Source organism: Aspergillus aculeatus (genome assembly GCF_001890905.1).
Source record: "Aspergillus aculeatus ATCC 16872 unplaced genomic scaffold ASPACscaffold_11, whole genome shotgun sequence".
NCBI lineage: Eukaryota > Fungi > Ascomycota > Eurotiomycetes > Eurotiales > Aspergillaceae > Aspergillus > Aspergillus aculeatus.
In genome coordinates, this window is record NW_017962986.1 from 715,670 (window position 1) to 742,760 (window position 27,091).

The window sequence follows — 27,091 nt, forward strand, 5'->3', positions numbered from 1 at the left end:
CTTTGCAGGGTTGGTTGGACATTTTCCAGCTAATGCATCTTGCTTCCATGCTGGGAAGAGATCAACTTCAGCAACACGAGAAACGTTCGGTGGCCAGGCCACAACACAAGAGCAGCGCGACAAATTGGATTGGTCAAATCAAGTGCCGAAAGTGGGCCACTGACTCAGTGTGAACCGGGTTCAATTATAAGTTCCAAATTGAAGCTGCCCAGACCATGGGCCACAATCCTAGCACTGATTCAGCGCTTCCTCCCCGGGACTGCCCTCAAACCAGAATTCATCGGCTCAAGAGACTTGACGCTTAACGACTATCCCCGCTCTACTGCTGGCTTGCTTCGATTTTGCAATCCTTCGCCCAGTCAAACCAATCACCCTTCAAGAGTGTCCGCTGTGACCTTCAGCACAATAACTTGTGCCTATGCATAAGGTCAATATGCAGCCGAAACCGCCGAGAGCATCCTGGTTTATGCATACTTTTATGCTGCCAGCAACCTTTAGCCCCCATCCCATCGTCAACAGCCCCATTTATAATCTACAAGCATCGCCCTTACCTTGCATTTTGCAGTCTTTGTTTCTGTTCTCACCAACATTTCTCTTTCTAGTATATATTTTAATACCGTTGTAGTCTCGTCTACATCACCTCACTTTATCCGCTCGTTAACCTTTTCTTCATCGCCAACAGCGATCGTCCTCTTTCTAGACTCTAATATTTAGCAAGACTAATTCGCCAATTGGCGGAAACTCACTAGGCGGACAATGGAGGACGTGGAAAGCCAACGGCGCTTCTCAGAGAAATCTGCATACTCGGGCACATCCAACGACCAACCCACCCTAACAGAAGATACAACTGCTCCGGCTACCGCTACACCAACACGTCCACTATTTCCCGAAACCGACCTCAGTCAAGGCATTGTGGGATGGGATGGGCAGGATGATCCTCACAATCCACAGAATTTCGCCAGTGGGCGCAAATGGGGCTTGCTCGCCCTGATCAGCTCCATCACCTTTATTTCACCCCTCGCATCGAGTATGTTCTCTCCGGCGGTGGGCTACGTGGGCAAAGACTTTGGGGTGTCCAACGAATACCTTCTGTCATTTAGTGTTACTATCTTTTTGCTGGGATATACGGTACGTTTTACCCGGTGACTTATCCTTCATAGCTAATCTAATTATAATACCTTGCGCTAGATTGGACCCCTTTTCCTCGCCCCTCTCAGTGAGATCTACGGTCGTCGTATCGTGCTCAGCTGCGCCAACTGGTTCTTCGTGGTATGGCAGATCGGCTGCGCCCTCGCACCCAACATCTCCGCTCTGATTGTCTTCCGCCTTCTTGCCGGTATGGGCGGTGTCGGCAGTCTCACGCTCGGCGCCGGCGTTATCGCCGACCTCTTCCCCACTGAACAACGTGGCATGGCCACCTCCATCTGGGCCCTCGGCCCCTTGATCGGCCCCGTTGCCGGGCCCATCGCCGGCGGCTTCGTCGGCGAAACCATCGGCTGGCGCTGGGTGTTCTGGATCCTGCTGATCGCCGGCGGGTGCATCTCCGCAGGTATCGAAGTTCTCAACCGGGAGACCTACGCCCCTGTCCTGATCCGATGGAAGACCGAGAAGCTCGCCAAGCAACTCAACCGGAGCGACCTGCGCAGCGCGTACGACAAAACCACCACCAACCAAGGCGGGCCCCGTCTCAGCGAGGCCCTGAAGCTCGGCCTCAGCCGCCCCTTCCTCCTCCTCTTCAAGTCCCCCATCGTCCTACTACTATCCGTCTACATGGCCTTCGTCTACGGCCTGCTCTACCTCTTCTTCACGACCATCTCCTCCGTCTTCCAGGAGGACTACGGCTGGTCGACGGGCATTTCGGGACTCGCCTACTTGGGGATCGGCATCGGCTTCATGACGGGACTAGCCCTGATCGCCTTCTCGAGCGACCGCATCGTCGCCAAGCTGACCGCGCGCAACGAGGGCAAGTTCGAGCCCGAGATGCGGCTGGTGACCATGATCTTCTTCAGCTGTATCCTGCCCATCAGCTTCTTCTGGTACGGCTGGTCCGCCAAGTACAAAGTGCACTGGATCGTGCCGATCATCGGCATGGCCCCCTTCGGGATCGGCATGATGGGCATCTACATGCCCATCCAGACCTACGTCATCGACTGCTACCCGGCGTACGCGGCGTCGGCCAACGCGGCCCTCACGGCCACGCGGTCGCTCGTCGGCGCCCTCCTGCCCCTCGCGGGCCCGGCCATGTTCGATGCCCTCGGGCTGGGGTGGGGCAATTCGCTGCTCGGGTTCATTGCGTTGGCGTTTGTGCCGGTGCCCATTCTGTTTAATCGGTATGGCAAGACGATTCGGGAGAAGTTTCCCGTGGATCTGGAGGGGAAAAAGGGGAAGTAAGCTCGGGGAAGTGGTCTCGGGGGAGGGTTCTCGTCTGGTGTTTCGGGTGTTGTGTAGAGTTATAGAGGTTAAATAGACACGTCTCTCCTTCAATTCTGGTGGGCCTTGCAGGTAGCAAGCAGTACGACTCGGGTGTATCGGTTCTCCGTCGCCCGCTCTGTTCTTTATTCCATTTCAAGATGGCCTAGGGACTGAAATCAAAAGCATTCGTTATTCTATGAGTCTTTGCGTGTTCTACTTTTGGTCGGCGTTCCTAGGTGTTAGGTCATGTGATTTGAGGCAATTCACCAAAAGCGAGTTGCCCATCTTCAGATCTCAGCTGGTTCAACCAGCTAACCAAATAACGAGAACTCAAGTTATCATTCATATCTTCCATCCCTGGGCTTCATGAAACTTTGGGTACTTTTGTTGTCCTATGGTTCGGTGGTTGGAGTTGATTCTGGGATGATGATTTTGATGGGTCCATATGATATATTTATATCCCGATGCTCCCCAAGTGCTTACAGTACACTCTTAGTAGAGACTGTACCTTCTGAGTTTGGCAACTTACACGACCAATAGAATGACTAAAATCAAGGTAAGTCTCAATACAGTCTGCAAGTCACTACTCGAAAGTTGGACTGCCTGCAGCAGTCGAGGTGGATCATGGTCAACTCATCGACGTGTCACGTGATCATCACATAGGTTCCTTCTGCTTGGCCAGCCAATTTACAACTTGCTTGAAAATTCACTTAGTGATCGAGGGCTAATATCTTGAACCTATAGCTTGAATATTTGCATACAAGTACGAGAAAACTCTTTCTAGGGGGGACTCTCGGAATATACTCGTTTAATTGACAATTCTCGAGGAAACTATAAACGTTGACGGAGTGGTAGTGTAGCTGGCCATGCAGAAGATTAGAATGAACCGGGGGCATTGTTATAATCAATAGGGACCTCACAGAATGTAGTAAACAGTGGAGCTGATATGTTAACACGAGATCTGCAGGTATTATTATACTGGAGTAGCTTAGGATGAGTATTCGCGGAAGAGCGTTGTATCTTACCTATAGAGAAAGGGGTACAGGTGAACTGGAGACGGTCATGAAAAGTCGCTACGGGCCCTTATCTCCAATCCAGGTATGCAAGACCGCTCAGACAACATGTTCAAACTGGGTTATATATCGGGTATGACTGCTTACTGCAAGATATTGCATCATACGGGTCCTGCATCATACCGTACAGAATGCATGTAGAACAGAAGATTCCAGATCTGCCAAGAGTACGGGATTTTGCAGACATTCTAGAACAACTTACGTATGTAATGATACATCGCATACTTCCAGGGCCGGGGGGTAAGTTTAACTTTGACCTGCTGTTTTAACGCGGCTTTGCTGCGGGAGAGTCCTGTTGGGGCATGAATTTGCTGCTTGGTCTACGCTAACCTAGAAGCAAGACGAAATTGGCTCCCAAGGAAGTTTTGCAATGAAGGGCTATGATAGTGGGTGTCATGGGTCAGGTATTTCCTCCATTTTATGAGTTAACAGCTAGCTCCGTTGTGTAAGGCTATCTCCGAGGCGAGTTCAGGTTAGCCGAACCTCTGCCTTTAGCGACCAATGAATACCTTTTACTTTCCCAGGATAGTTAAGTTAAGCCTTGCTAAGAACTTTACTCAGTGATGGTCGGTTAAGATACAGAAAGCCTAGGATGCTCAACTGTGTCTATATAAAAGGAGAGTTTTTTTGTGGGTTCCTTAACCAAGTGTAAAGATCCGAGTGTAAAAATAACTACAATTCTCTAAAGTATTCGAAGTATTTTCGTCGAAATGTAAATCGAGCCAGCTAAAGAGGGTAGACACCGTGTCTCAACCGGCCATTGAACTATTCAATACCACCCGTGGTTGAGTTGGCCCTGCTCGGAGCGGAGGGTTGTTGTTTCGATGAAGACCGACTCGGTCCTGAAGGCGTGGAACTACCATCTATCCCCGAGCCATGCGCCAGCTACGTCATCGGCAGGGCGCTAGATTGAGCGGCGTCTACAGAGCAACGAGCGACGAACAACTCAGAACCTGTGTTAGCTCCAACGCGACTAAATCGGTGAACAGGGATTAGACTAAGCGAAGTGGTATCGAGGCCAATTTTAGTTGTCGCCCACTTACGCAATGCTTTACTAGCTGGCAGGATTGATGAGTGGTATCTGATTGTTTGCCGCCCAAAACAATTGTAAGATCAGAGTGTATATATTTTCTGTAACGTACCACACCACGGTCAGTCAAGAGCTTACAATGATATGCGCACGCTAAAGAACAGGCGTCCAGATAGTATGCTCTACCCAACAACCTGCGTTGAAGCAGGCGAGTACCTGCCACTATCCCCAACCAGCCCGGCCTGTAGGACTCCAATCTCAGGTGCAATTAGGTTATATGAACGTCGAAGGTCAGCGCTGATAAGGACTGCGATGTGACGAAGATCGTTTCTTGGCGACAGCCATTCTTGGACAATCAAGCAGCGAGGCCGACTGAGGAGAGGTGGATGATGGAGGGGGAAGAGCGGGGCGGGCGGCAAGGATGGCGGTGATCCCGTCGGTCGTCCGGCCGCGGGGTTTTGGCCTGCCCTGGGTTAGTCCCCGACTTCGGCCTGCTGGCTATAGTGCCGTTCACTGCGTAGCTCCCATTCTGAATTTCTTCACAGCAATAGGGGAAGGGCTATCTCGAGAGTGCAAGGACTGCGATTTTTCCGAGGCAATGTCAGACACGGGCCGCCAGTCCAATGGGAGAATTGTCTTCATGCGCCCTCCATCGGAGGCCCGCCCTGAGCACCGGCGGCTGGAGATGATTCTGCAGGTGCGGGCAGAACGAGGGGTGCATAACCTAAATGTCAAGGTTATCAGTCTTTGGGAAAGATAGAATGTATGTGAGGGGCGATAGGCCTTGCTAGGAGGACACGGGATACTACGCCGTAGTATTTGTGGATATTCCCCATCAATCAGCGCACCAACCTACCCCAACAGGGTCAGTCATCAAGCAACCAGGTATTAGCTCCGAGAGCAATGGGCAGACCCTGTCTTATCATGAGGCCGAGGTTGCAGATGTAAAGACTGATCAGAGCATTGGACTTCCTGTTGCAGACTAGCGTACTTAGGCTAATCGGCGGCCTGGTAAGGGGAAAGCGGAGTAACTCAACTGATAGTCAGGAGATGGAGATCGTCTGAAGCGTTTGATCTCCTAGTCAGATCTACCCTCTGAGCTCTACACAGTAGTAGGACGATCGTGTTCGCACATTATGAGCTTGAATTGCCGTCTCATTCGGTCCCTGGGAGGAACGGACTCTCTATTCCACAGGGTTGAGTCGACTGAAGCTTTCGCCGAGGATGCCAATGTTTACCACCACCACCAAGCATAGGCCAAGCGGGAGGAGTGATTAAGCCCTCATTAACCCGTTGCTTAAGCGTCTTGGCTCGTCAGCCACTATCTGCATCAATCTCAGTGCTGGCCTTGTGATAGGAACGTGCGCGTCCTTTCGGCCTGTATGGCCTTATCACCTCCAAATTGCTTTGCAGCGAGATACGTCGGAGTCCTGTCTGCAAGTGTCTTGGCTAGACCTGATGATACGCGGCCAGGGGGCAAAAGAAAGATATAAAGATAGCTTCAATCCCCTCGAGCTCATCTTTTCTTTCGCCATCAGCAAGCATCCTCCATCTTCAAAGCTCAATCTCGCTGACTCCCGCTCTTCTCTCAAGCTCATCATCCCAACAACTCGGACAAAATGAAGACCTCTGCTCTCTTGACCGCTGGCCTGTTGGCCACCGCTGCCATTGCTGCTCCTCTCACCGAGAAGCGCGCAGCTGCTCGCGCTGCCAAGCGTGGCACCGGCCGCAAAAGCAACCCCCCTCTCAAGCCCGGCACCAGCGAGGCCATCAACCTGACCGGTTCCAAGAACACTGAGTACTCGTCCAACTGGGCCGGCGCCGTGCTCATCGGCACCGGCTACACTGCCGTCACCGCCGAGTTCACCGTCCCCACTCCCTCTCTCCCCTCCGGTGCCTCCAGCCGCGAGCAGTACTGTGCCTCCGCCTGGGTTGGTATCGACGGTGACACCTGCGACACCGCCATCCTGCAGACTGGTCTCGACTTCTGTATCGAAGGCAGCACCGTGAGCTACGACGCCTGGTACGAGTGGTACCCCGACTACGCCTACGACTTCAGCGGTATCAGCTTCTCCGCCGGCGACGTCGTCAAGGTCACCGTCGACGCCACCAGCAAGACCGCCGGTACCGCCACCGTCGAGAACGTCACCAAGGGCACCACCGTCACCCACACCTTCAGCGGTGGTGTTGATGGCGATCTCTGCGAGTATGTTTCCTAATTTAATCTCTCTTTTCTCGTCTATATAGAAGTCGTGATCACTAATGCCATGTCACAGGTACAACGCGGAGTGGATCGTCGAGGACTTCGAGGAGGACGACTCCCTCGTCCCCTTCGCCGACTTCGGCACTGTCACCTTCTCCAGCGCCTCCGCCACCAAGAGCGGCTCCAGCGTTGGTCCCTCCGGCGCCACCATCATCGACATCGAGCAGAACAACAAGGTCCTCACCTCCGTCTCGACCACCAGCAGCTCCGTCACCGTCGAGTATGTTTAAACGGGACGCTTGCGGGCCTGATGCGAGAAAGCGGTCCGGGTGGTTGGAGGTCCTTTGGGATATCGGACGCCTGGGCTTCAACGGGATGAGATCACTGGAAATGAAGACGAGAATGAGCGAATGCTGTCACTGATTGAGATTGTGCTTTGTTGATTGTGTTAGGGGCTTGCCTCTGAAAATTGAGCTTAGTGTTGCTGCAATATGATTGCTGTGGTTGAGAATTGTTCTTTAATATCTGAAGTCTAGCCTGCTGGAGATAGTAGGTTGCAATGTGCGTAACTTGGAGGTTAGTAACTCGACTAGGTACGGGTGAACAGGACCCTTGGAGAACATTCCTAGTGTGCTTCATGATCGTCTGCGCTACTGAATGACTGCAAGTTCGACATCGAAGAAATTGTGACGCGTAAATGGCACCGTTGCTGTGCCATATGCAGCTGCGCTGGAGCGAATATGAATATGGACGAGAGGTGTAGATAGTCGACTGCGCAAACACTCGCGGCCTTTTGTGCAGTACTTTCCGTTTGTACTGTACCTAAGCAGTGGTGAATCCCCCCCCCATCTCTTCCCCTCATTTCTCCGCATCAACCAAAACATCCATCTTTGGTTTCATTGAGAATCTCGAACCCGGAAATTATGATTCCATGACAAGCGGCACTTTCACTTTGGAATCTGAACGATCTTGGGCATCCTTTATCCGCCATGATGCATGAAGCATATCGCAATCGCTAACGCCAACGCCGCGTCCGGTTTCACTTTACCAGAGTCGCGGGGCGAGCCGAGGACCCTCCGATCGCATCCTCCCGCCGGTTCCAGTTACCAGTCCGTGCAAATGTCAACACAACTCCCATGGTTCGTTCGCATAATGAGCCGATGCTTACGGGAAGGATTGCGCCACAGAAAGTTACCCCTCATAGGCGATAATGCGCTGTCACCTCCACGATGAATCGCGGGGGCGTCTTGCGTACCAATGCGACAGGTTCCATCGCGCGGTCGGGATCCGATCACGTGCGAAACCCCTGCTGATGCTCGACTGCGTACATCAGTCTTAGGCCCGTCTACACGGGCGGGTCCAGCTCCCAGTTGGGGTCTACTGAGTGGGCAGAGCAGAGCCGGTGAGTATCCTGGCACCTTGATCAAGCGTTCCCCTGCTGAGAGTTCTGCTTGTGCACGATGGATTACGTTCCGACCGCGTACCCGGACCTACGCCGAAAGAAAACATCGGTCAGTAAATCAGCCTCTTGACTATATGTCCAAGCTCTGCATTCCAGAGGTTCGATCGTTGAACGATAGCATTGAAAAAGACCGAATCCAAGTCCGCGGACTTCACGTGGAAGGAACACGCCGGGCGTAACGCAAGGCTTACATCCTGAAATCAACTTGCCGGGCTGCGCAAGCACAAGCCTGCAATGCTGCGCGGATGCATTGTTAGCTTTGACTCTTAGTCAATTCGAAGCTCAAACTTACCGATATTGTTTTGTAAGACTAGTCTCGTTTTACAATATTTGAGGGTACTGTACCGTTGCAAAGCGATTAACTTGCAATACGACCGCTTCAGCCCTTCCCGAAAGACCGACTTTTTGTTCCAGTGCAGGTCTACACACAGAACTAGTTTCTTACTGTCGATGCCTGGCGCTCGAGTCGTCTGAGGTGGTAAAGAAATCTACTGTGCAGAATTTAGGGATTTGCGACCGCGGACTGGACGACCAGCAAATCTGACTAGATGAGTCGTTACTGCCACACTCTATAATATTACAAATTTACACCCACCGCTAGGATTTAGTCATCCTCTTTTCTTCCTTATTCGGTTCTCTTGTCTATGCAACCGTCATAAGTCATTGCAGAGACTCGAAGTTGCCGGTGGCATGGACTGGTGATCAGCGACGGAACCAACCCAGAACAGCAGAGGACCAGGACAAGGCTTCATCTGCCGTTTCGAAAACGATCGTACGGAATAATTCAAGACGAGATAGATCGAGCCTCTTCCAGGTAGGTGTCTTGTCCGGGGTAGTGATGTGGGGCAGTGCACTGACTGCGCTACGTAGGTCTATTCTCAAGCGATGGCCGCGCTCCCTGATGATACACTTTGTCTGTCTTTCGAAGAGCTAGATGATGCTCTGGTGCGCACGCTAATTGTGATCAACCATGAGCAAATCATATGAACCTACCGCGCAATGCGTATGGCCGAGATGAAAGGAATTCCTGCACGGGGCAAATCAGCAAATCAAAAACATGCATCCGTCGACATCATCGCGAGTCCATCAGAGAAAGCCCATTTTTGAGTATGAGAGGAGCTATCATATAAATTGAGCATCCTTCCGCCGTGATGCTGCGCCTTACTTAGCACAAATGAAAGGATTCGAATCGATGGAGACTGCTTGGATCGCAGGCAATTCGATTTCACAATCGATCTGAGACAACAGCTTGACCTTAATTGAGCTTGATATTATACTGTACCCTGTCAGACGCGCAGGAACGGCCTTTCCGTGCGTCATCCGCCCAATTTCACATATGGGGCGATGCTCTCGCTTCTTGAAGACGATTTGACAGGTACAGGCATCCCACGTCCAAAGATAACGGCGTTGGTGGCGAAGGAGCCGCCGACGAAGCCACGCCTCTCGTATTCATTTAATCCTCATCCTTCAAGTGCCGATCGGGTGCCATTGACCACATCATGATGAAGGATCTCCGTTCTGGGACCCATGGACCAGTGAAAAAATCCTGCTGCCACTGCCAAGCCATCTACAGCCTGACTGCGGTCCAGCGCTGATAGAAGGAAAGGGTTTGTCTCAACCACTTTGCGGTGCTAGCACGCCAAGTGGAGCGATGGCCTGCTAGTCAGACGCTAAGTGGTGTTAACCACGAGGCTGAAGCAATCACTTTCCGCTCTGACCCAGTCCCCTTATTTAGAAGGCGTACTAACGGACCCGGCCGCAGGGTCTAAAAACCCCTGGCTACCAATATGTGGGCTCCCAAATTTTCTTCGCCGCTCGTTGTTTCTGTTTCCCTTACAGCGTGCTACGCGTCGAAAAAGCCTCTCCAATGCCTTGGATCCCAACACGATGGGTGTAGACAGCGATCCGGTACACGTGACCGTGGAGGGGTCCCGCCCGCCATCTGCTTGGCGCGAGCAGTTTCGCTATTCGAGCATTCCCGATGAGACCCAGGGCAAAAAAGGACGATGGGCAGACCTCTCATCTCGATTCAAACTGCTGGGAAAGACCGAGGAAGGGAGTGAGTGGATTAGAGGCGCGCTGATATGTACCTGGATTACAGGCACTATCCTAGCCGTCAACATCATCATGCTGCTTGTAGCAACAGTCATTGCATACCGTGGCCAATGGAAAACAAATCGAGGTCAATTCCAGATGGCGGAGTTGTATAGTGGACAGTGCTCGCGCTCTAGCCATTGGGCGACAGGGCTACACGTGATCATCAACGTATTCAGCACGATTCTTCTCGGGGCTAGCAACTACGTGATGCAATGCCTGGGGGCACCATCCCGGACAGACATCGATCGGGCTCATGCTAAGTCGCGATGGCTCGACGTCGGCACTTTCAGCTTTCGCAACTTTGCGGTTATGGACCGACGCCGCAAGATCTTATGGCTGCTGCTTATGGTCAGCTCGACGCCAATCCATATGATTTACAACTCCGTCATCTTCTCATCGATTTCGACCCTCGACTACGGAATTTTTATGATACCAGATGATCTGTCGCCGACTGAGACTTTGATTGGCAACGACACTACCAGTCGTGACTCGTTTCTGTCTGAGGTTGGGTCCGAGGCAGATGTCGTTCGAATGCAGATTTTCAACGGGACCTTTGTCAATGCGACGGCGAAGGATTGCACCACCAAATACAATGTCGAGTACAATACGGAGTATGGTACACTGATTTATGTCGCAGGTCGACAACACTTTCACAACACTAGCAGTCTTCAGCTTGGAGGTTTTGAGAGATATGCATCGGTGTATGAGATCATGCAGGGTTTGGATGGCAATCCGCCTCCCAATGCAAGCAATTTGACGCTGACCAGCGAGTACTGGAGTTATCGCATCTGGAACTATTCGGTTCCTGATCCCCTAGATGGGAATGTCTCTTATATCAATCTTGTGGGGCCTGCCTACGAAGACATGGTCCTGAGCGGTAATGCTAGCCTGAGTGCTGACTTGTACACCCTTGCGGAGTACAACTATGCCTACAATCCGTCCTACGGAGCTCTGCGCGTGTACTTGGACACCCCTTCTCACTGGAAGAACAGCTCCTGGGCAGCGGCTGTGACTTTTGAGCTGCTAGGTACCGGGTCCATGTCTGATTTCTATACCATCGATCAGACAGGCGTGCGAGAGGTCCCTGTATCACACTGCCTGATTAAGGAGGAGGAGCAGCGTTGTCAGCTGTTCTTCAGTCCCCCAATTGCGATTGTCGTCATTGTATGCAACATCATCAAAGTCGTCTGTATGCTGCTGACTGCCCGGGTCAAGCGCACGGACCTCATGTTAAGAGTAGGTGATGCGCTGGCCTCATTTCTCACCCGGCCCGATCCGACTACCCGTGGCCGATGTCTGCTCTCCCGCTCGCAAATGACTCGGGGGCCTCAAGCATGGACCCTCCCTGGCATTGTTATCGGTTCATGGAAAGGATACACGCTACAACGAAGAGCTCCGAGCCCAACCTCACACTCGCTGGACAATCTCTCGTCGACGATTACCACAAAAGACACCAAAGTCTACCCCAGCATTCTCCCCCTGCGTAAAAGATGGTACCAGGCGGTCAGCTGGCAACGTTGGACGCTGGTTCTTCTCTTGTAGGGCCCTTTCCGCTCGACCTCAACAGATTCGCTGCAAGAACTAACCCACATTAGCTTTATCGCTTGCATAGTCACAGCCATCTGGCTAACCACTTACGCCATCAGCCAAACCGAAGGCTTCAGCACGGCCATGAGTCTCGGCTTCGCGCAGACCAGCGCCACCACCATGATCCAGTATATTTCCTCGAACATGATCGCCCTCGTCCTTCTCGCCAACACGCCCCAGATAATCCTCTCCATCCTCTACTTCCTTTCCAATAGTCTTCTGACGTGCATGCTTGTTGCCGAGGAATGGGACCAGTACGCACTGCACCGGCGGCCACTGCGCGTCTCTTGGCCCCGCGGCCAGCAGCAGTCATCCTACTACCTCAGCCTCCGATACCGATACAGCCTTCCGCTGATGATTCTATCCGCGACGCTGCATTGGCTTCTCTCGCAGAGTATCTTCTTTGTCAACATCAAGGCATACGACGTGTACGGCGATGAGGACGAGGGGAACTCGTCGCGGGGGTGCTGTTATTCTCCCATGGCAATGTTCATCACCATGTGGGTGGGAATCCTGGCTCTGGGGCTACTTGTCTCGCTGGGTGCGCGGCGGTTCAAGTCCCATATGCCGCTGGCAACACACTGTAGCGCAGCGATCAGTGCAGCGTGCCATCCGCCAGAGGGGGACGATATGGCGGCGGGTAAACCGGTCATGTGGGGGGAGATTCCGCGCAAGGCGGAGACACGGGTGACGATGCCGACCCCAGAGTATCCGTGGGCAGCGGAAAGAACGGATGGGGATGAGCCGTATGGTCACTGCTCGTTTACCTCGTGGGATGTCGTGACGCCGAGTCTGGTGAAGCTGTATTATTAGTTTTTCCAGGTGTATATTACGAATGTGCATGGTCATGTATACGAGACAATAGACCTTTCCTTCGACTGTTCAAGCCAACATATCATACAGACGTCTGAACCTACAAGGGCCGTGTTCACTCTGAATCACTGCCGGAATCCAGGCCCCGCCCATTAATCGCTAACAATTCCACCGTGCTACAGGATTAGCATCGTCCACCCCGACTCGAGGAGAAACTTACAAGACCAGATTCGCATTCCCGGGGATGAATGGCGGAGCACCCCTGGTCGTCTACATTAGCATCCATCTTTCGGCGGCCTAGTCAAGATTCCGATGCGTACTTTTCCCCGTACCCATAGTGCCTGTTCTTATCATCAGCACACCCAGCCCGTACCAAAGGAAGAGGGAAACATACGGTCCGAATGTCAGCAGCGCTTTCTCTCCCAGACTCATCCCAAGAATCCCGACCTCCCAGCCTATAGTCCTGAAATCAGCTTCTTCAAAACTTTCGGTGGATATACACCAGGTGGGGATGAAACAGCCCCACCTTTAATCACCGTCCCCATCCCGATCTGGAAAGTGAAAGGATATCCGCGCTTGATGCTGCTGTCGAACCTGCTCCCCAGAGTTTGATCTCGTTAGTGCGATCCTGCTTCCTGCAGAAGTATCGACGGTACGTAGTCTAATATACAAGCGGCGATAGCCCGTAGCGAATGTACGAAGCAAGGCAAAGCAAGACAGAACTCACCGCCTTCCCCTTCCCCACGACCGCGTCGGATCATGCAGATACCCGTGGTAGTGGACGGTGACCATGTCGCCCTTCCGGGGGTAGTCGATCCCGTTCCCCGGGCGGAGGATCTCTTTGAGGAAGTCGATGAAGCCCATTTTTCTTTATCTCTTGGTTGTATACAATACAATGTTGCAGGGGGAGGGTGTGTGGGGTATAAGTCTCTGATTTGGCGGTGGTGGTTGGTGGTGACAACTTAACTGGATTTGAGGTGGTTGCGGGTGCGATCGGGAGGCGGAGGAGTGGGCGGGAGGAGCCGCGGATTATTGTTGGTCCGGCGGGATTACTATCTTAGGAACGTCGGTGGGCAGGTGAAGGGTTGTGCGGTTTGTGTGTCTTGATAGTGGGAGCTCACTATGATTCTAAATGCTATTCCACCCCTACATTCCTTTCCTCATTAACCCTTGCTTCCTAATCAGGAGATTAATAAACAAAGAATTTAGGTTTAAATAGGCTGATATTTCCTATTGTTCTTCTGAATCAGTTCGCTCGGTCTATTTGTTAGAGAATCATGTATTGAATTCACCATCGTGTATCTTTTCTTACTCATTCTATCTTAGATTCTTCTTTATTGTGACTTCTTTTTATTTTAACCAACTTCTGCTTCACTTTCACCTCACTTCTAAACACAATTTTTTGTGAAAGTGAAAGCTCAGTGAAAGCTTAGTGAAAGTTATCTGAAAGCTCTCCAAATCCCACCAGCTTCATTATCAAGCTAGCCATTGTCATAATTGTAGCTGATATTTCCAACTCTGGGCTTCCCCACAGAGGAGCGCGGGCCGTGCAGTGCCGCCCTCTGAGATCACCCACCAGGACCCGGTCGATCGGGATCGGGGTCTTGGGCTAGTCCACAGTTTGTGTTGGCCGGTCCCCCCTCTTCTTCATAGATAACTTCCACCCTCTTTCTCCTTCATCATAATTCACCCCACCATGCGTCCCCCTACCCAACCACCAAGCGGCTACATCCACAACCTCACCTCAGACGAGTCCACCAAGCTCCGTCAAACCTGGAGTATCATCCTCTACCTCATCAACAACCACGATGATACCACCGCCGAAAGCACCACCACCCCAACAGCCGCGGGCCTAACCTCCGCCCTCGCAGCCCACCACCTACCCCCACTCAAGACCGTCCAACCCATCCTCGAGACTCTCCTTGACCACCCGCTCCCTTCCCTCTGCGCCGGCCTCCTCAGTCTCGCCGGACACGACTCCCCGGATACCCTCCTCCTCCGCTTCCTGCGCGCCCGCAAATGGTCCGTCCCCGCCGCGACTGCGATGCTCATCTCCTCGATCCACTTCCGCCACACGCAGGGCATCGACGCCCGGGTCCTGGCCGCCACCGAGCTGGACGCCGTGTACGAGGCCACCACGCAACCGCCGCAGACCCCCTCCATCCCCGGCGCCATCGGGGCGACGACCGTGAAGACCACCGCGACGGACAGCCAGGCGTACTTGGCCCAACTGCGCATGGGGAAGGGGTTTGTCCACGGGACGGATCGCCAGGGCCGGCCGGTCCTCCTCGTGCGCGCGCGGCTGCACCAGCCCGGACAACAGAGCGAGGAGGTCATGACCAAGTTCATTCTGCATTTGATTGAGGCGTTGCGCTTGACGTTCGTCGATCCCGTCGAGACGGCTGTGTGTTCTCCTCTCCCCTGGATTCATAGAGTGTGTCATTTGGAATGGGGGCTGACGGGTTCGGTGTGTAGACAGTCTTAATCGACCTGACGGGGTTTTCGTTGTCGAATATGGTGAGTTCATCCCTTCTCATCCACAGATGACCGGTAGGAAACTATACTGAACGGCGAATAGGAATATGCGCCCGTGCGATTCGTCATCGATTGCTTTCAGGAGAATTACCCTGAGCATTTGGGGGCAATGCTGTTCCACAATGCGCCGTGGATCTTCTCGGGTGAGGCCCGCCTTCTTCGCGGCTTATTTTGAGAAAGCACTTGGGCTGATGCAAGTAGGAATCTGGAAACTCATCAAATCCTGGATGGACCCCATCATCGTCTCCAAGGTGCACTTCACCAGGTCCGTCGCCGACCTGGAGCAGTTCCTCGTTCCGGACATGATCCCCAAGGAGCTCGGCGGCCCGGAGGCCTGGGAGTATGAGTTCGTGGAGCCCGTAGCGGGCGAGAACGAGCGCATGACCGAAACAGCCACGCGCGACCGGCTGCTGGCCGAGCGCGAGGAGCTGGCCTCTAAACTGCTGGAGTTGACGGAGGAGTGGCTGGGTGCGGCGGAGCCGGAGAGCGTGGCGGTGCAGCGGACAGAGGCTATTTCGGCCTGGCGCAAGCAGTATTGGACATTGGATCCGTTTGTTAGAGGAAGGACGTGTCTGGATCGTACCGGGGTGATTCAGGAGGGGGGAAAGATAGACTTCTACCCGGGGGAGGATCAGCTTCAACAGTAATGGGGCTTAGATGTAGCGTTGATGGTGTGCATCAGCTGAGGCTTTCCGATTGAGCTGCTTTATGGCAGCCTAGAGGAGGAAGTAGGTAGTATGTCCCGTCCAGGTCCGCGTTGTGCAACCGGGATGTTCCTTGGATAGCAGGCCGGGTGATATCGGCACGATATTCTGTTCCATGGTTCTGGAGTTCGGATTAGCAATTATGGTCATCTACCCTCTTGCCCATGATTATCCGTGGTCATATGTCTTGTGATAATGTATTAGTCGACTCGAGTGCGCAACGCTTACAGGAGGTTAAGCGGTGGTGAAAAAATCCGATAGAGATACTGGTCCGGGTCACTCTTGAGCAACGCATCACCGTTCCGGGGCTTCCGAAAGTGTCTTCTTCTGTAGGGCATCGTACTTCGGTAAGCCAAGCAAGACAAGTATAGGCTGCAAAGATACGTCCCTACTGGACCGGCCATATATACGCGCGGATGCACATGGCATCGTGCATGGTAGACAGCAGTAAACCTCGAGTAAGTGTTTTGCACCAGGAGCGGTTTCCCGACACAATCAGACCTTGACGGGACCCACCACGGATAAGTTATCTGCTGGATTTTTCTTAGTGTCTACCTGTCTTCAGTAGATAAGCTACAACCAGACTTCCCGTACGATGCGTGGTAAGCTGATTGCGGCCGGCCTGGATGAGTGGATCCTTGAATTCAATAGATCGCCAGGCACGGCCAATCCTAATCTGCTGGCCCCGCCGATCGCTGGCGATCCCTCGTAAAAGTGACAAATTTCCCCCTCTCCGGGAACCCTGTCGAGTCAGTTCTCTGCTGACCTCCTGAAGAAGCAATGAAAGATCAGCCGAGTGACACATTTTTCTTGGACAAAGAACTGAGTGGGACAGAGCCGCCCCATCCCACCACCCGCAGCTTTTATTTATTTACCCCTTCGCGGCCCCTCCGCCCTGGAATGTGCGCTGCGCTGCCTTGGGTCTCACCCCTAACAAACAAACCACCACCACCAACATGGGTTTCTCACCAGCCCTCATGGTCTGCCTCTTGTGCCTTCTCGGTCTAAGCGCGGCAGCCACCACCAGTTTGCAGTCTTGCATCCTCTCTGCCGTCGACAATGACAGCACGCTCGCCGCCTTCAAGGGCGATCTCCTGTACCAGACCCTCGCTGTGAAAGTCTACAACCTCAACTACCCCGTCACTCCTGCTGCGGTGACCTTCCCGACCTCCAGCACGCAAGTCGCCGGGATCGTGCAGTGCGCCAACCAACTGGGATACAAGGTGCAAGCCAAGAGTGGAGGACACAGCTATGCCAACTACGGTATTCCCTGCCCTCCCCTACCCCTAACAAGCGACAACACTAACCAAACCAAGGACTGGGCGGCACGAACGGCGCCATCGTCGTCGACCTCAAGAACATGAAATCCTTCGCCTACGACACGACCACGCAGCGCGCCACCGTCGGCGCCGGCATGCTGAACGGCGAACTGGACACGTACCTGGTCTCCGCGGGCAACCGGGCGGTGGCGCACGGCACGTCGCCGCAGATCGGGATCGGGGGCCACGCGACCATTGGGGGGCTGGGACCGACGGCGCGGCAATGGGGGATGGAGCTGGACCACGTGCTGTCGGCGGAGGTGGTCCTGGCGAACGGGAGCATCGTGCGCGCGTCGGACACCGAGAACCCGGACCTGCTGTTCGCCATCAAGGGGGCGGGGGCCAGCTTCGGCGTGGTGACGGAGTTCGTCCTGCGCACCGAGGCGGCCCCGACCGAGGCGGTGCAATACACCTACACGTTCAACCTGCTGGAGAGCGCGAGCTCGCGCGCGCAGCTGTTCAGCGACTGGCAAACGTTCATCACGGAGGAGGACCTCACGCGCAAGCTCGCCAGCGTCATCACCATCCTGGCGGGGTCGGTGGTCATCTCCGGCACCTTCTTCGGCTCGCAGGCCGAGTACGACGCCCTGGGCCTGGCGGCCCGCTTCCCCGGCGCCGACGGCAACTCCTCCGCCATCGTGTTCACCGACTGGCTCGGCCTGACCGCCCACTGGGCCGAGCAGAGCATTTTGGATCTGACGGGGGACATCCCCGCGCACTTCTACGCGCGGTGTCTGGCCTTCCAGCAGGACACGCAGATCACCGAGGATGGCGTGCAGCAGCTCTTTGAGTACTTGGACACTGCGAGCACGGGCTCGTTGATCTGGTTCGTGATCTTCGATCTCGAGGGCGGCGCCATCAACGACGTCCCCAACGATGCGACCGGGTTCGCGCACAGGGATACCCTGTTCTGGATGCAGTCGTATGCGGTGACCTTGGGCCAGGTGTCGCAGACCACGTATGATTTTCTGGATGGCGTGAATGAGATCATCCGGAATAATACGCCGGGGCTTGGAGATGGGGTATATCCGGGTTATGTGGATCCGAGGCTGGAGGATCCGCGGCGGTCGTACTGGGGTGGGAACTTGGAGCGGTTGGGGCAGATCAAGGCGGCGGTGGATCCGGGGGATGTTTTTCATAATCCGCAGGGGGTTCTGCCTGCTTAGGGATTATTTTCTCGAGGAAGTGTTGTTAGCATTGCTGCTTTGATACAGCATTTTGGCAGCGTATCTTTACACGAGGCGTCACTCCGCCAGTCAGTTTTGTATTGGTCAGTACATTAATGTTACGCTTTCATGGAATATTCGTAGAGTTATGATAATACCTAATTAACTTAAAGCTGTTGACGAAGAAAGAGTAGGAGGAACATGATCGGTGGAGAAGGACTCCCAGCCGAAGCCAAAGCCTAAGGCCAAGCCGGCTGGATCTCTTTACCCTCGGCCTTGTCCAGCGTCTCCTCACTGAACGTCGGGCGATAAAATCCGTAGATCGGGTTATAAAACCTTGGAGTCGGGGCCGCGTCATGCTCAGCCGTGATCACAACCCCATCTTCTTCAAGATCCATCTCTTCTTCCAGGATCTCTCCCTCCTCGAGCTCCATCTCTTTGATCTCTGGTTCCTCAATCTGGACCCTGTTAGTGTCCACATCTTCTTCCTCTTTCTGCACACCTTGAAGCTCTACCTCCCCCACCTCCTCCAACTCCTCCACTTTGATCTCTGGTTCAGGTTCTTCAACCACCATCCTCACCCCATCCAGCCCCATCTCCTCCTCCTCCACCTCCTCCACTTTGATGACCGGGTCCTCAACCTCTACCTTTACCCCTTCCCCATCCTCCTTCAGATCTCCAATCCCCGGCCCCCCCAAAGAAATCCCATGCACCCGGACAAGATGCAGGTCCCAGGAGAACTTCCCGTAGAAATGCTGCCCGCACCGCCCGCAGGTCTGCGTCTTGGGCCCGTGCATCACCCGGTGATGCCGCCGGAGGTAGACCAGCGACAAAAACACCCGCTGGCAGTGGGGGCGGGCCCAGCCCAGCGGCGACATGCAGATGTACCGCCCGGGGTCCTTGTAGAGGCAGCTGATCGGGCTGCCGGCGTCGGGGCCCTTGCCGGAGGGGCATTTGGCGGGGAGGGTGCGGATCTCGGGCGAGAGAGCGAGGATTTCGGGGTCGGTTGGCTCTGGGGATCGTGGGGTTCGGGGGGTTCGCGGGGGTCGTGGCGGTCGTGGCGGTCGTGGCGGTCTAGGTGGGGGTGCGGGGAGGAGGAGGGGTCGGTGTCTTCGCGCGCGGCGGGTGGGTGGTGGCTTTGATGATGATGATGATGATGATGATGATGATGATGATGATGATGATGATGGGGCTCCGGGGGTCTGGGTGGGAGCTTGGGTGAAGGTTTGGGTGAGGGCTTGGGGGAGGATCTGGGTGAGGGTTTCGGGGGCTGGGTAAGGGTGGCCCAGGAGGGTTTGGGGGAGTCTGTACCTGCGACAGGCCGGGGCGGATGGTGTTGGTAGGGTGGTGGGCAGGGTTTGGGATGGGGGGGTGGATGGGCGGCCCACGGGGGTGAAGGCCATAGGGTTGACAGCGGCTGCTGGTGTTGCTGGGGCTGTAAGGGGGCCTATAGCGATGGCTGTAGCCGGAGCTGTAGCGGTTGCCTGCTCCTCGCCGGGTGGCGAGGTGCGGTTTGGTGCGGTTGACTGGGACGCCATGATTCTACAGTACCACCAATTTGTATTGGGGGTTGGATGTTGGAACTGATTGTGTCATGTAGACTTTTTTATATTCATCTTGCTATATGGACGGATAAAGGGAGCGTTGAGGCTACATACAAAGACCGGCCTGGTTCCATCGGCCCGGTCCCATTGGCATGGTGATAGACAGACGGGATCTCCATCTCCTCTTTGACACAATGTCATGTTTTCTCATTGTTCGAGTACATCGGATATCGATTTTCGTCATCCGAAGAGAACTTTCTCTGCAGGGTGTGGATCTATCTACTGACCCTGGATGCATCATGCACCAGGTATCAACCCCTCCGTTGCTGGAGAACACCTGCGCCATGAGATACCTCCAAACTTCCTACTGAAGAACCCCCCCAACCCCTCCTAACTGTATGATCTTTACCTCGTCGCCCTCCTCAACTTTGCAGCCCGCCACAAAGACTCCATGATCTTTCTCCATGTGCAACCCCCAGGAGAACTGCCCGTAGAACCCCTGTCCGCAGAACGGGCACGGCTCCAGTAGTTTCTCGTGCAGACTGCGGTGGTGCGCCCGCAGGTTGCGCTCGTTGTCGAATTGCCGATTGCAGCGTTTGCCGTCGGTGGTGACGGTGCAGCGGACCCGGTCGTGGAACTGGCAGTAGCTCAGCGGGACGCGGTGGGGCTTCTGGGCCGGCGGGCTGAGCGGCTGCGCGGCCGGGCCAAGAAGAAGCGGGTCGAGCGCGGCGGACGGAATAGACTGCTGCTGCTGCTCCTGCGGCAGTGGATGCAGCTGCTGGTGGTCGGGCAGCTGGTGGAAGTAGTCTTGCTGCGAGTAGGGTGGGGTTTCGAGTTTGATGTTGATCTCCGGAGTAGTTGCTTGCGCCATGGTATATGCTAGCGAGTAGTTTTGTTCGACGGTTGTGGATGGTTGATAGTTGCTGAGGAGACGTTTGATTTGTTGATAGGAAAGCTTGTTATCTTGAAAGATGCTTTCTTCTGAGGATGTGGTTGAGGACAGGATGAGAAGTGATGCTTAAATATGTGTGGGAGCTAAACGCTAAAGATGAGCCCCGATGCCCATTAACTGTGTAAGGATTGTGAGGTCGGCCGAGTGTCAACTTGGATTGAAAGACTAGAGCAAGTCCGTGAATAGCTCGCTGGTGTTTGGCGGTATTGCTTCACACAAACAGGGAGCCGGCACCGGCACTTGCCGGTATTCCCTGTTGTTATTCACCGTCGCTCCTTCCGCTTTGGAACTGTCCTGATTCAACCATGGGCACTGGAGGCAGCTCTTTCATCTTCCGCCAGGTGAATGTCAGTCAATGCCATCGCATGGAGTGATTGCCGTCTGACAGAATATCTCCGCTAGACCTCCAAGGCCTGCAAGGACACATCTCCATCTCCATCCACCATCCATCGACGAACCGCCAGAGTATCAATCTACTCCAGCCACCCCATCGACAGCCCAATCTCATCTACAGCGCACACAGATCAGCATCCATATCCGTACACACGAGACACCAAGAGCAAAGCAAAAGAAACATACCTCTCATCCCTCCCACCGCCTCAAACGCAATCGCATAATTCCCCAGAACCTTCCACACCCCGCGCAGACTCTGCCGCAGCTCCTCCACGAATCCGTCCAGCGACCGGCCACTTCCGCTTGCCCCACCGCCGGTGCCACCGCTGCTGTTCGAGCTGACACTCCCCCGCGCCTTCATCCCCAGCATCATCATCGCATAGCTCGCCTGCATCGCGCAGCAGGCAAACGAGGGCATCGTCCGGGGAATCTCCACCCGCGAATGCCGGGCGAGGTACGGCGGCCGCGTGAGCGGAATCTCGTTGGTCGGGTTCGGGTACGGGAGGTTGTCGAGGAGGTTTGTGATGTTGAGGGCGGCGTGGAGGCAGATCTTGGAGGAGGCGTGGCTGGAGAACGGGAAGGAGATACGCGAGTTTCGCGACTGGTTTAGGGGTTGGCTCGCAGGTTGGGGGGCAGGCATGCTGCAGCAGGTTGGTGCTGACGTTGCGGATGAAGAGGTCGTCGCGTGGAGGTCGCAGTGGCGCCGGCGGAAGATCGCGGCGTCTTGGAAGGCGCAGAAGCGGTGGGTCTTGATCCGGGCGCTACTTTGTGTTAGGATACTGGATGAGGGTGTCGTGAGGTTGGGGTAAGGGTCCCACCTGTGGAGCTTGATCTCGGCGATGTACTTCATGCTCTGTAGTGCTTTTATCTCGGGTGAGTCGGTGGGGGTGGATGGAAACCGCGGTATCGAGGGAGATGACGCCCGACACGGATGTAAAAGGTAGGTGATCTGACTGTCGAGGTCCATCATACGCTTCGAGATCCATGGAGCGTTGTACTGCGATTTGATGGTGAGGTTGAGGTCGTGGACGAAGGTTGTGGCTTCGAGTATCGTCTGTTGGGCTTCGATGAGGAGTTTCCAGCCCTGAGCTATTAGTTTGAATTCAACACTCTGAGAAGACTGCTCTGGGAGAAGACTTACCTTCGGGTATGGGGTCACAAAGCGAGGGTCATACAAGTTGATCACAGGAGGCTAATATGGTCAGTCAGCAATAGGCCAGCCCAGAATGTGAGTGACACGTACCATCCCGCTCACAATCGATCCCTGACACACCGTCATATACTGTACTCATTAGCACACATCCCCAATCCGCAAGAAAGAAACATACTGTCATCCACCAGGCCCTTCGCCTGGCCTCCGCAAAGCCATCCTCCTCCACTGTCTCATGCAATGATACACTCATCGCCGCCGTCAAAGCTTGTCCCGCCCGATTACACATCTTCTGGATATTCCCCCGCTGCGCATACTCATAGCTACTCAGCAACACCAATGCCAGCACCGCCTCCAGCCCAACCGGCACATTCACGTGAAACGGCTCGCGTGTGCACTGCGCCACTCCCTCCGACAGCGCGCGCGACGGATCCGACGCCGAATCCAGCAGTTCCAGATCCGCCTCCACAGCTTCCAAAGCCGATTGCGCATAGGAATGTGCCATTTCTCGTCGGAGCTTGACGCATTCGGGCTTCGAGGGTTGTCGCACCTCCGGATGAGGTATCAAGGCTAGAATGGCGCACACCGCAAGCGCCAACGGGCTGGACGGTCGGTAGGTCGCCGGGCCGTAGACAGGTTTGTTGCGCACAGGGAGTCGCTCAGGCGGAGGGAGAAGGGGGCAGTATAGATGAATGAAGACGTAGTATGCGTCCAGTCTAGTCTTCTCGTCAGCTCGCCTTCGGCGCATCTGAGGAATGGCACGTACATATCATCATCCGACGCATACGTCTGCAAGAGGTCCGGCTCCACAGCGGGCTCCTCCTCGACCTCAGACGGTATCCGCACGCTGTCCTCCGCGAAAATCTCATCGAAGATTTGCTCAATCTCTGACACTGAGCTCTCGATACTTCGAAGTCCTGCTCCTGGAGCACCTAGTGTGAAGAGCTGGTCCAGCCAGACTACTCCTGTTAGCCTACACACCTACACCACTACACACCCAAATACGTACCTTCATCCTCCTCCTGCGACAGCGAGATCTGCGACGACGGTCCCGACCCCGAACTTGACCCTGGTAATCCAAAACCCAGCCCATCCACCTCTACCTCGTCGTTCGACATCGAATTCAACGACGTATCCATCGACCCAGACACTGGTGTCAACGGCCGCTTCCGCTTCCGGATCCGTGGTCCCCCGCGCTTACTGGGCACATACGAGCATGGCGTCTCTCTGGCGACACAGTTGCCGCATCGTTCGAGTCCGTCGCAGCGGATGCGAAGGGTGCGACTTTGCGATGGCATCAGTAATCCGCCTCTCTCGGTTGAAGAGAGTGTGCTTATGAGTAAGGGGAACCATACCAAGCGAGGCAAGCGACCTTGACTGGCGGCTTACTAAATTTCCGATGTCCCGGACGAGTGGTGTCTGGTATTGTCTTGGGATTATCCATTCTGGATAGTGGTCGATGTTGTTCGTTTATGCTCAAATCGTCCTCTAATGTGTTGCGACAAGCAGCAGGCAAAATTGAGACAGACAGAAGACATGACTAAGGGCAAGGTTTGGGATATAACCATTCCCTGGAGCATAAAGCAAGAGGATCCCGCACGGCCAGTCACCAAATCCCGGACGAGGAGGGTGAGACGGGGCGGTGGCTCTAGCTCGGGGTTTGAACTTGCGTGCCACGCGAGGCCCGCAATAACTGGAATCTGCAAGAATTCTGAGATTCTCGGGATCCTTACCGAGATCGCTGGTGGTATGATCGGAGAGTTTGGGGTGGTGATTTGATGCGAGTGGTTGAGGTGGGGCACGAGCAAATCCCGAGGAGATGGTACGGAAACCCGTTGCTTGCAGGTATTATTGGGTGCCACTGACGCGGCACGGTTCTTATCCCTTCGAGAAAGCAGGACGATACACTGCTATGGTTACACTTGCTGTGTCGGACAAGGCAAGGGAATATCTGAGCGGATGATTAGGTGGACAGGTTTGTGTAAGAAAGGCATTGGACTGAGTAAACCCAGACCAAGCTACAAGCTTTGTCAAATTCGGGATCTACGTATTTTCAAGCACATCTCCGCGGCAGACGACACAAAATTCTGTTAAGTCCCGGTCCGGATGCGCCCGTGACTACCTTCTGCCTCAGGCAACGATTTATGAAGGGAGGTGGTTCACCCCGAACTTGCTATGCATTAATAATTCGAGATGTGTCATTCTACTTTTGCTACGATGCTTCAGTCCATCCAGTTGTAATTTCTGGCCATTCGAACGCAACTATCATCCATTTGATTAGCTTCTCAACTTGTGGGTCATAAGCCTGGGTAAAAAGTGGGTGTAAGCAGTTGTTATATTTGTTCACAATTACGGGACAAACCACCTCTCATTGCCTGTTGATTGGGAAGTGAGACCCTTAGAGAAGACGTATGAAAGCATGCCCTCTTAGCTCATACCTATAAGAACCAAAGGCAATTTCAGTATTATCAGTCGCGACCTGACATCCTTGACTTTTGCCTCAATGATCTGATCTTTACTACGGCTTTGCGAGAACGACCTCCTCGCGAGTAGTCAATAAGCGATGTCTAGTGCTGCTACGGAAGATTGAGTCAACCTGACCCCAAACGCCAAGAAACCCCACCCCCTCATTCCCGTCACTTCCGTGCCTTTTGCCGAACCCCAAATCCCCAAACACAAACTACTATAAACACCAACAAGCTCCCGTCATAACAACAATCCTCCTCATCATCCCTTGGATGCTGTTAGACTAACAATTGCCTGCATCACCGAACAGCAAATTATCTGCAAAATGTCCTCCCCAAACCCCCTCGACGCCCCACCCCACATCCTCCAGCTCCTGACCACCCTCCACAAAAAGTCCCTCGACCAAGAAGCGGCCATCACCAAAAAGGAGACAGGCAAGGTCGTCTCCTCTGACATTCTGGACAATATTGACACCGACCGTCCCCCAAGCTCCTCGACCGTCCCCCAAGCCGAGTTCGACCGCCTCATGCTCGACAAGTTCATCGCCTTAGACGAGGACAAATGCCATTTCGTCTACCAGCTCCTCACCGCGATGGGCGCCACCACCGTCGTCGAGGCGGGCACTAGCTTCGGCGTGAGCACCATCTATCTGGCGCTGGCCGTGGCCAAGACCGCCGCCCGCACGGGCAAGCCCGGCACGGTGATCGCCACCGAGAAGGAGACGAGCAAGGCGGCGATCGCGCGCGAGTACTGGGCGCAGTGCGGGCCGGAGGTCGAGCGGGTGATCGGACTGCGGGAGGGGGATTTGCTGGTCACCCTGCAGGAGGGGGTGTCGGAGGTGGATGTGTTGCTTTTGGATAGTGAGTTCCTGTCTGGTTGGTGCTGGTAGCGGGTTGCTCCTTAGGGGATCGTGGCTAATGTTAGGTGTACAGTATGGTGTGCGCTGGCGCTCCCCACGCTCAAGACGGTTCTGCCTCGCTTGCGGCGCGGGGCGGTGGTGTTGACGGATAATACGATCTCCGCGGCGGAGGGGTATAAGGATCTTTTGGTGTTTTTGCGGGATCCGGTGAATGGGTTTAGGAATGTGACCTTGCCGTTTACGGGGGGGTTCGAGATGAGTGTTTATTCGCCGTGACTTGGTGCTGTTGATCATTGCAATGTCTGGGCGGTGCTGATGAAATTTCTCTGGGTGTATTCCTACATTACAAGTGGCTTTGAGGGGTCAAACCCTCCAACAAAATAGTCAGAACTTAGCCCTATCCTCTACTCCTTCACCCACTCAACAACCCGCTTCAACACTGTCAACCCATCCGTTGGTTGATCCAAGCGAGCTAGATGCCTCTCCAGCTCCTGCTGGGAAAGCCCCCCGTTGTACCTATCATCCTCCTCCAACAACAGCTTCTTCGCCATCTCGGCCTCAATCTCCGGATGCGCCTGGAACGATAGCACCGTGTTCTGCTGGTTCACGAACATTTCATGGTTCTCCGCGAGGTGGATGAACCCGTCGCCAGGCTGGGCCACCTCCCGCACGTGGAACTCGGGTAACCGCTGCCAGGCTGATTAGTTGGGTTCGAATTGAATGAAAGGTGTACAGGCAACATACATAGATAGCAGTGTTCTCATCACACGCGAAGAACTTCCTCCCCGCTTCCGTTAATCGCACATCTTCCAGTCCAGCCTGCTCATTCCCCAGTAAACATTAGCCCTAAAGTACCAGTACCAGCCCTAGTCGGTAAGAATCAAAGGGTATACGTATACATACAATCGGCCCCGAAGGCACAGCGCGCACGACACCACCAAACGCCCGGGAGATAGCCTGATGACCCCAGCAAATCCCCAGGATCTTCGTCCTGGGCGCCTCCTTCGCTGCGCATCTCAGAAACTCCAACACCCCCAGCACCCACGGCTCAGAAGAGGACGCATCCGCTTTGCCCCCCGTCAGGACGACTAGATCGTAATCCCCGGGGCGCGGGAAGTGGCGCTCGAAGACCGGGTCGTACATGTCTATCTGGGCAGCCGGCGCAACGGCAAGAAAGGAGTCCTGGTAGCATTTGTGCACGTCGTGCCAGAAGTCGGTGTCCGGGGGTGTGTTGATGAGGATGGCGATGCGGAGGGGGTTTGGGGTGCTCATTTTGTGGTTGGTTTGATTCAGTCCAAATGAAGAATAAAGGTACCGTACGAAGTC

General features: G+C 54.4%; 10 protein-coding genes across 10 annotated transcripts; 6 read left to right on the top strand and 4 right to left on the bottom strand.

Annotated features, from left to right (window-relative positions):
- Positions 1-756: 756 nt before the first annotated feature.
- On the top strand, positions 757-2,391 carry ASPACDRAFT_53303 (MFS transporter; the record flags this gene model as incomplete). Its single annotated transcript, XM_020202734.1, has 2 exons — positions 757-1,128; positions 1,189-2,391. 2 exons carry the CDS (start codon positions 757-759, stop codon positions 2,389-2,391), a joined length of 1,575 nt encoding a protein of 524 aa, XP_020054750.1.
- A 3,743-nt stretch (positions 2,392-6,134) lies between these two features.
- Positions 6,135-7,008, top strand: ASPACDRAFT_31191 (A4/G1 family peptidase; the record flags this gene model as incomplete). The annotated part of the gene is made up of 2 exons (XM_020199791.1): positions 6,135-6,721; positions 6,792-7,008. The coding sequence occupies 2 exons, from the start codon at positions 6,135-6,137 to the stop codon at positions 7,006-7,008; spliced, it is 804 nt and encodes a 267-aa protein (XP_020054751.1).
- Positions 7,009-9,815: 2,807 nt separating this feature from the next.
- ASPACDRAFT_122206 (uncharacterized protein) lies at positions 9,816-13,122 on the top strand. Its single transcript, XM_020196509.1, has 2 exons — positions 9,816-11,815; positions 11,873-13,122. Exons 1-2 carry the CDS (start codon positions 10,068-10,070, stop codon positions 12,675-12,677), a joined length of 2,553 nt encoding a protein of 850 aa, XP_020054752.1. The 5' UTR covers positions 9,816-10,067; the 3' UTR covers positions 12,678-13,122.
- ASPACDRAFT_44918 (FKBP-type peptidyl-prolyl cis-trans isomerase) lies at positions 12,793-13,541 on the bottom strand (the record flags this gene model as incomplete). The annotated part of the gene is made up of 6 exons (XM_020201514.1): positions 12,793-12,853; positions 12,898-12,939; positions 12,998-13,018; positions 13,072-13,132; positions 13,204-13,271; positions 13,405-13,541. The coding sequence occupies 6 exons, from the start codon at positions 13,539-13,541 to the stop codon at positions 12,793-12,795; spliced, it is 390 nt and encodes a 129-aa protein (XP_020054753.1).
- Positions 13,542-14,143: 602 nt separating this feature from the next.
- ASPACDRAFT_79866 (CRAL-TRIO domain-containing protein) lies at positions 14,144-16,300 on the top strand. Its single transcript, XM_020205512.1, has 4 exons — positions 14,144-15,081; positions 15,153-15,194; positions 15,256-15,355; positions 15,414-16,300. Exons 1-4 carry the CDS (start codon positions 14,374-14,376, stop codon positions 15,857-15,859), a joined length of 1,296 nt encoding a protein of 431 aa, XP_020054754.1. The 5' UTR covers positions 14,144-14,373; the 3' UTR covers positions 15,860-16,300.
- A 472-nt stretch (positions 16,301-16,772) lies between these two features.
- On the top strand, positions 16,773-18,559 carry ASPACDRAFT_122220 (FAD-binding oxidoreductase). Its single transcript, XM_020196510.1, has 2 exons — positions 16,773-17,179; positions 17,233-18,559. Exons 1-2 carry the CDS (start codon positions 16,873-16,875, stop codon positions 18,399-18,401), a joined length of 1,476 nt encoding a protein of 491 aa, XP_020054755.1. The 5' UTR covers positions 16,773-16,872; the 3' UTR covers positions 18,402-18,559.
- Positions 18,560-18,640: 81 nt separating this feature from the next.
- On the bottom strand, positions 18,641-19,939 carry ASPACDRAFT_61926 (uncharacterized protein; the record flags this gene model as incomplete). Its single annotated transcript, XM_020203725.1, has 1 exon — positions 18,641-19,939. The coding sequence occupies one exon, from the start codon at positions 19,937-19,939 to the stop codon at positions 18,641-18,643; it is 1,299 nt and encodes a 432-aa protein (XP_020054756.1).
- Positions 19,940-21,000: 1,061 nt separating this feature from the next.
- On the bottom strand, positions 21,001-23,907 carry ASPACDRAFT_79868 (putative C6 finger domain protein). Its single transcript, XM_020205513.1, has 10 exons — positions 23,796-23,907; positions 23,450-23,724; positions 23,207-23,399; positions 22,619-23,156; positions 22,534-22,572; positions 22,432-22,482; positions 22,109-22,374; positions 21,477-22,051; positions 21,356-21,405; positions 21,001-21,034 (listed from the first exon to the last, which is right to left on the bottom strand). The coding sequence occupies exons 2-9, from the start codon at positions 23,556-23,558 to the stop codon at positions 21,371-21,373; spliced, it is 1,806 nt and encodes a 601-aa protein (XP_020054757.1). The 5' UTR covers positions 23,559-23,724; positions 23,796-23,907; the 3' UTR covers positions 21,001-21,034; positions 21,356-21,370.
- Positions 23,908-25,231: 1,324 nt separating this feature from the next.
- ASPACDRAFT_31548 (O-methyltransferase) lies at positions 25,232-26,041 on the top strand (the record flags this gene model as incomplete). Its single annotated transcript, XM_020199822.1, has 2 exons — positions 25,232-25,766; positions 25,839-26,041. The coding sequence occupies 2 exons, from the start codon at positions 25,232-25,234 to the stop codon at positions 26,039-26,041; spliced, it is 738 nt and encodes a 245-aa protein (XP_020054758.1).
- A 128-nt stretch (positions 26,042-26,169) lies between these two features.
- Positions 26,170-27,037, bottom strand: ASPACDRAFT_31092 (type 1 glutamine amidotransferase; the record flags this gene model as incomplete). Its single annotated transcript, XM_020199783.1, has 3 exons — positions 26,170-26,454; positions 26,510-26,584; positions 26,669-27,037. The coding sequence occupies 3 exons, from the start codon at positions 27,035-27,037 to the stop codon at positions 26,170-26,172; spliced, it is 729 nt and encodes a 242-aa protein (XP_020054759.1).
- Positions 27,038-27,091: the final 54 nt, after the last annotated feature.

Excerpts from the sequence above, each read along its gene's own strand:
- ASPACDRAFT_79866 (XM_020205512.1), top strand. The coding sequence starts at position 14,374 with ATGCGTCCCCCTACCCAACCACCAAGCGGCTACATCCACAACCTCACC. Across the intron at positions 15,082-15,152 it reads TCGATCCCGTCGAGACGGCT|ACAGTCTTAATCGACCTGAC; the intron begins GTGTGTTCTCCT and ends TTCGGTGTGTAG. Across the intron at positions 15,195-15,255 it reads GGTTTTCGTTGTCGAATATG|GAATATGCGCCCGTGCGATT; the intron begins GTGAGTTCATCC and ends AACGGCGAATAG.
- ASPACDRAFT_122220 (XM_020196510.1), top strand. The coding sequence starts at position 16,873 with ATGGGTTTCTCACCAGCCCTCATGGTCTGCCTCTTGTGCCTTCTCGGT. Across the intron at positions 17,180-17,232 it reads ACACAGCTATGCCAACTACG|GACTGGGCGGCACGAACGGC; the intron begins GTATTCCCTGCC and ends AACCAAACCAAG.
- ASPACDRAFT_79868 (XM_020205513.1), bottom strand. The coding sequence starts at position 23,558 with ATGTCGAACGACGAGGTAGAGGTGGATGGGCTGGGTTTTGGATTACCA. Across the intron at positions 23,400-23,449 it reads GTCGCAGGAGGAGGATGAAG|TCTGGCTGGACCAGCTCTTC; the intron begins GTACGTATTTGG and ends TAACAGGAGTAG. Across the intron at positions 21,406-21,476 it reads GGCGGTGGGAGGGATGAGAG|ATGAGATTGGGCTGTCGATG; the intron begins GTATGTTTCTTT and ends TGTGCGCTGTAG.
- ASPACDRAFT_122206 (XM_020196509.1), top strand. The coding sequence starts at position 10,068 with ATGGGTGTAGACAGCGATCCGGTACACGTGACCGTGGAGGGGTCCCGC. Across the intron at positions 11,816-11,872 it reads TGGACGCTGGTTCTTCTCTT|CTTTATCGCTTGCATAGTCA; the intron begins GTAGGGCCCTTT and ends AACCCACATTAG.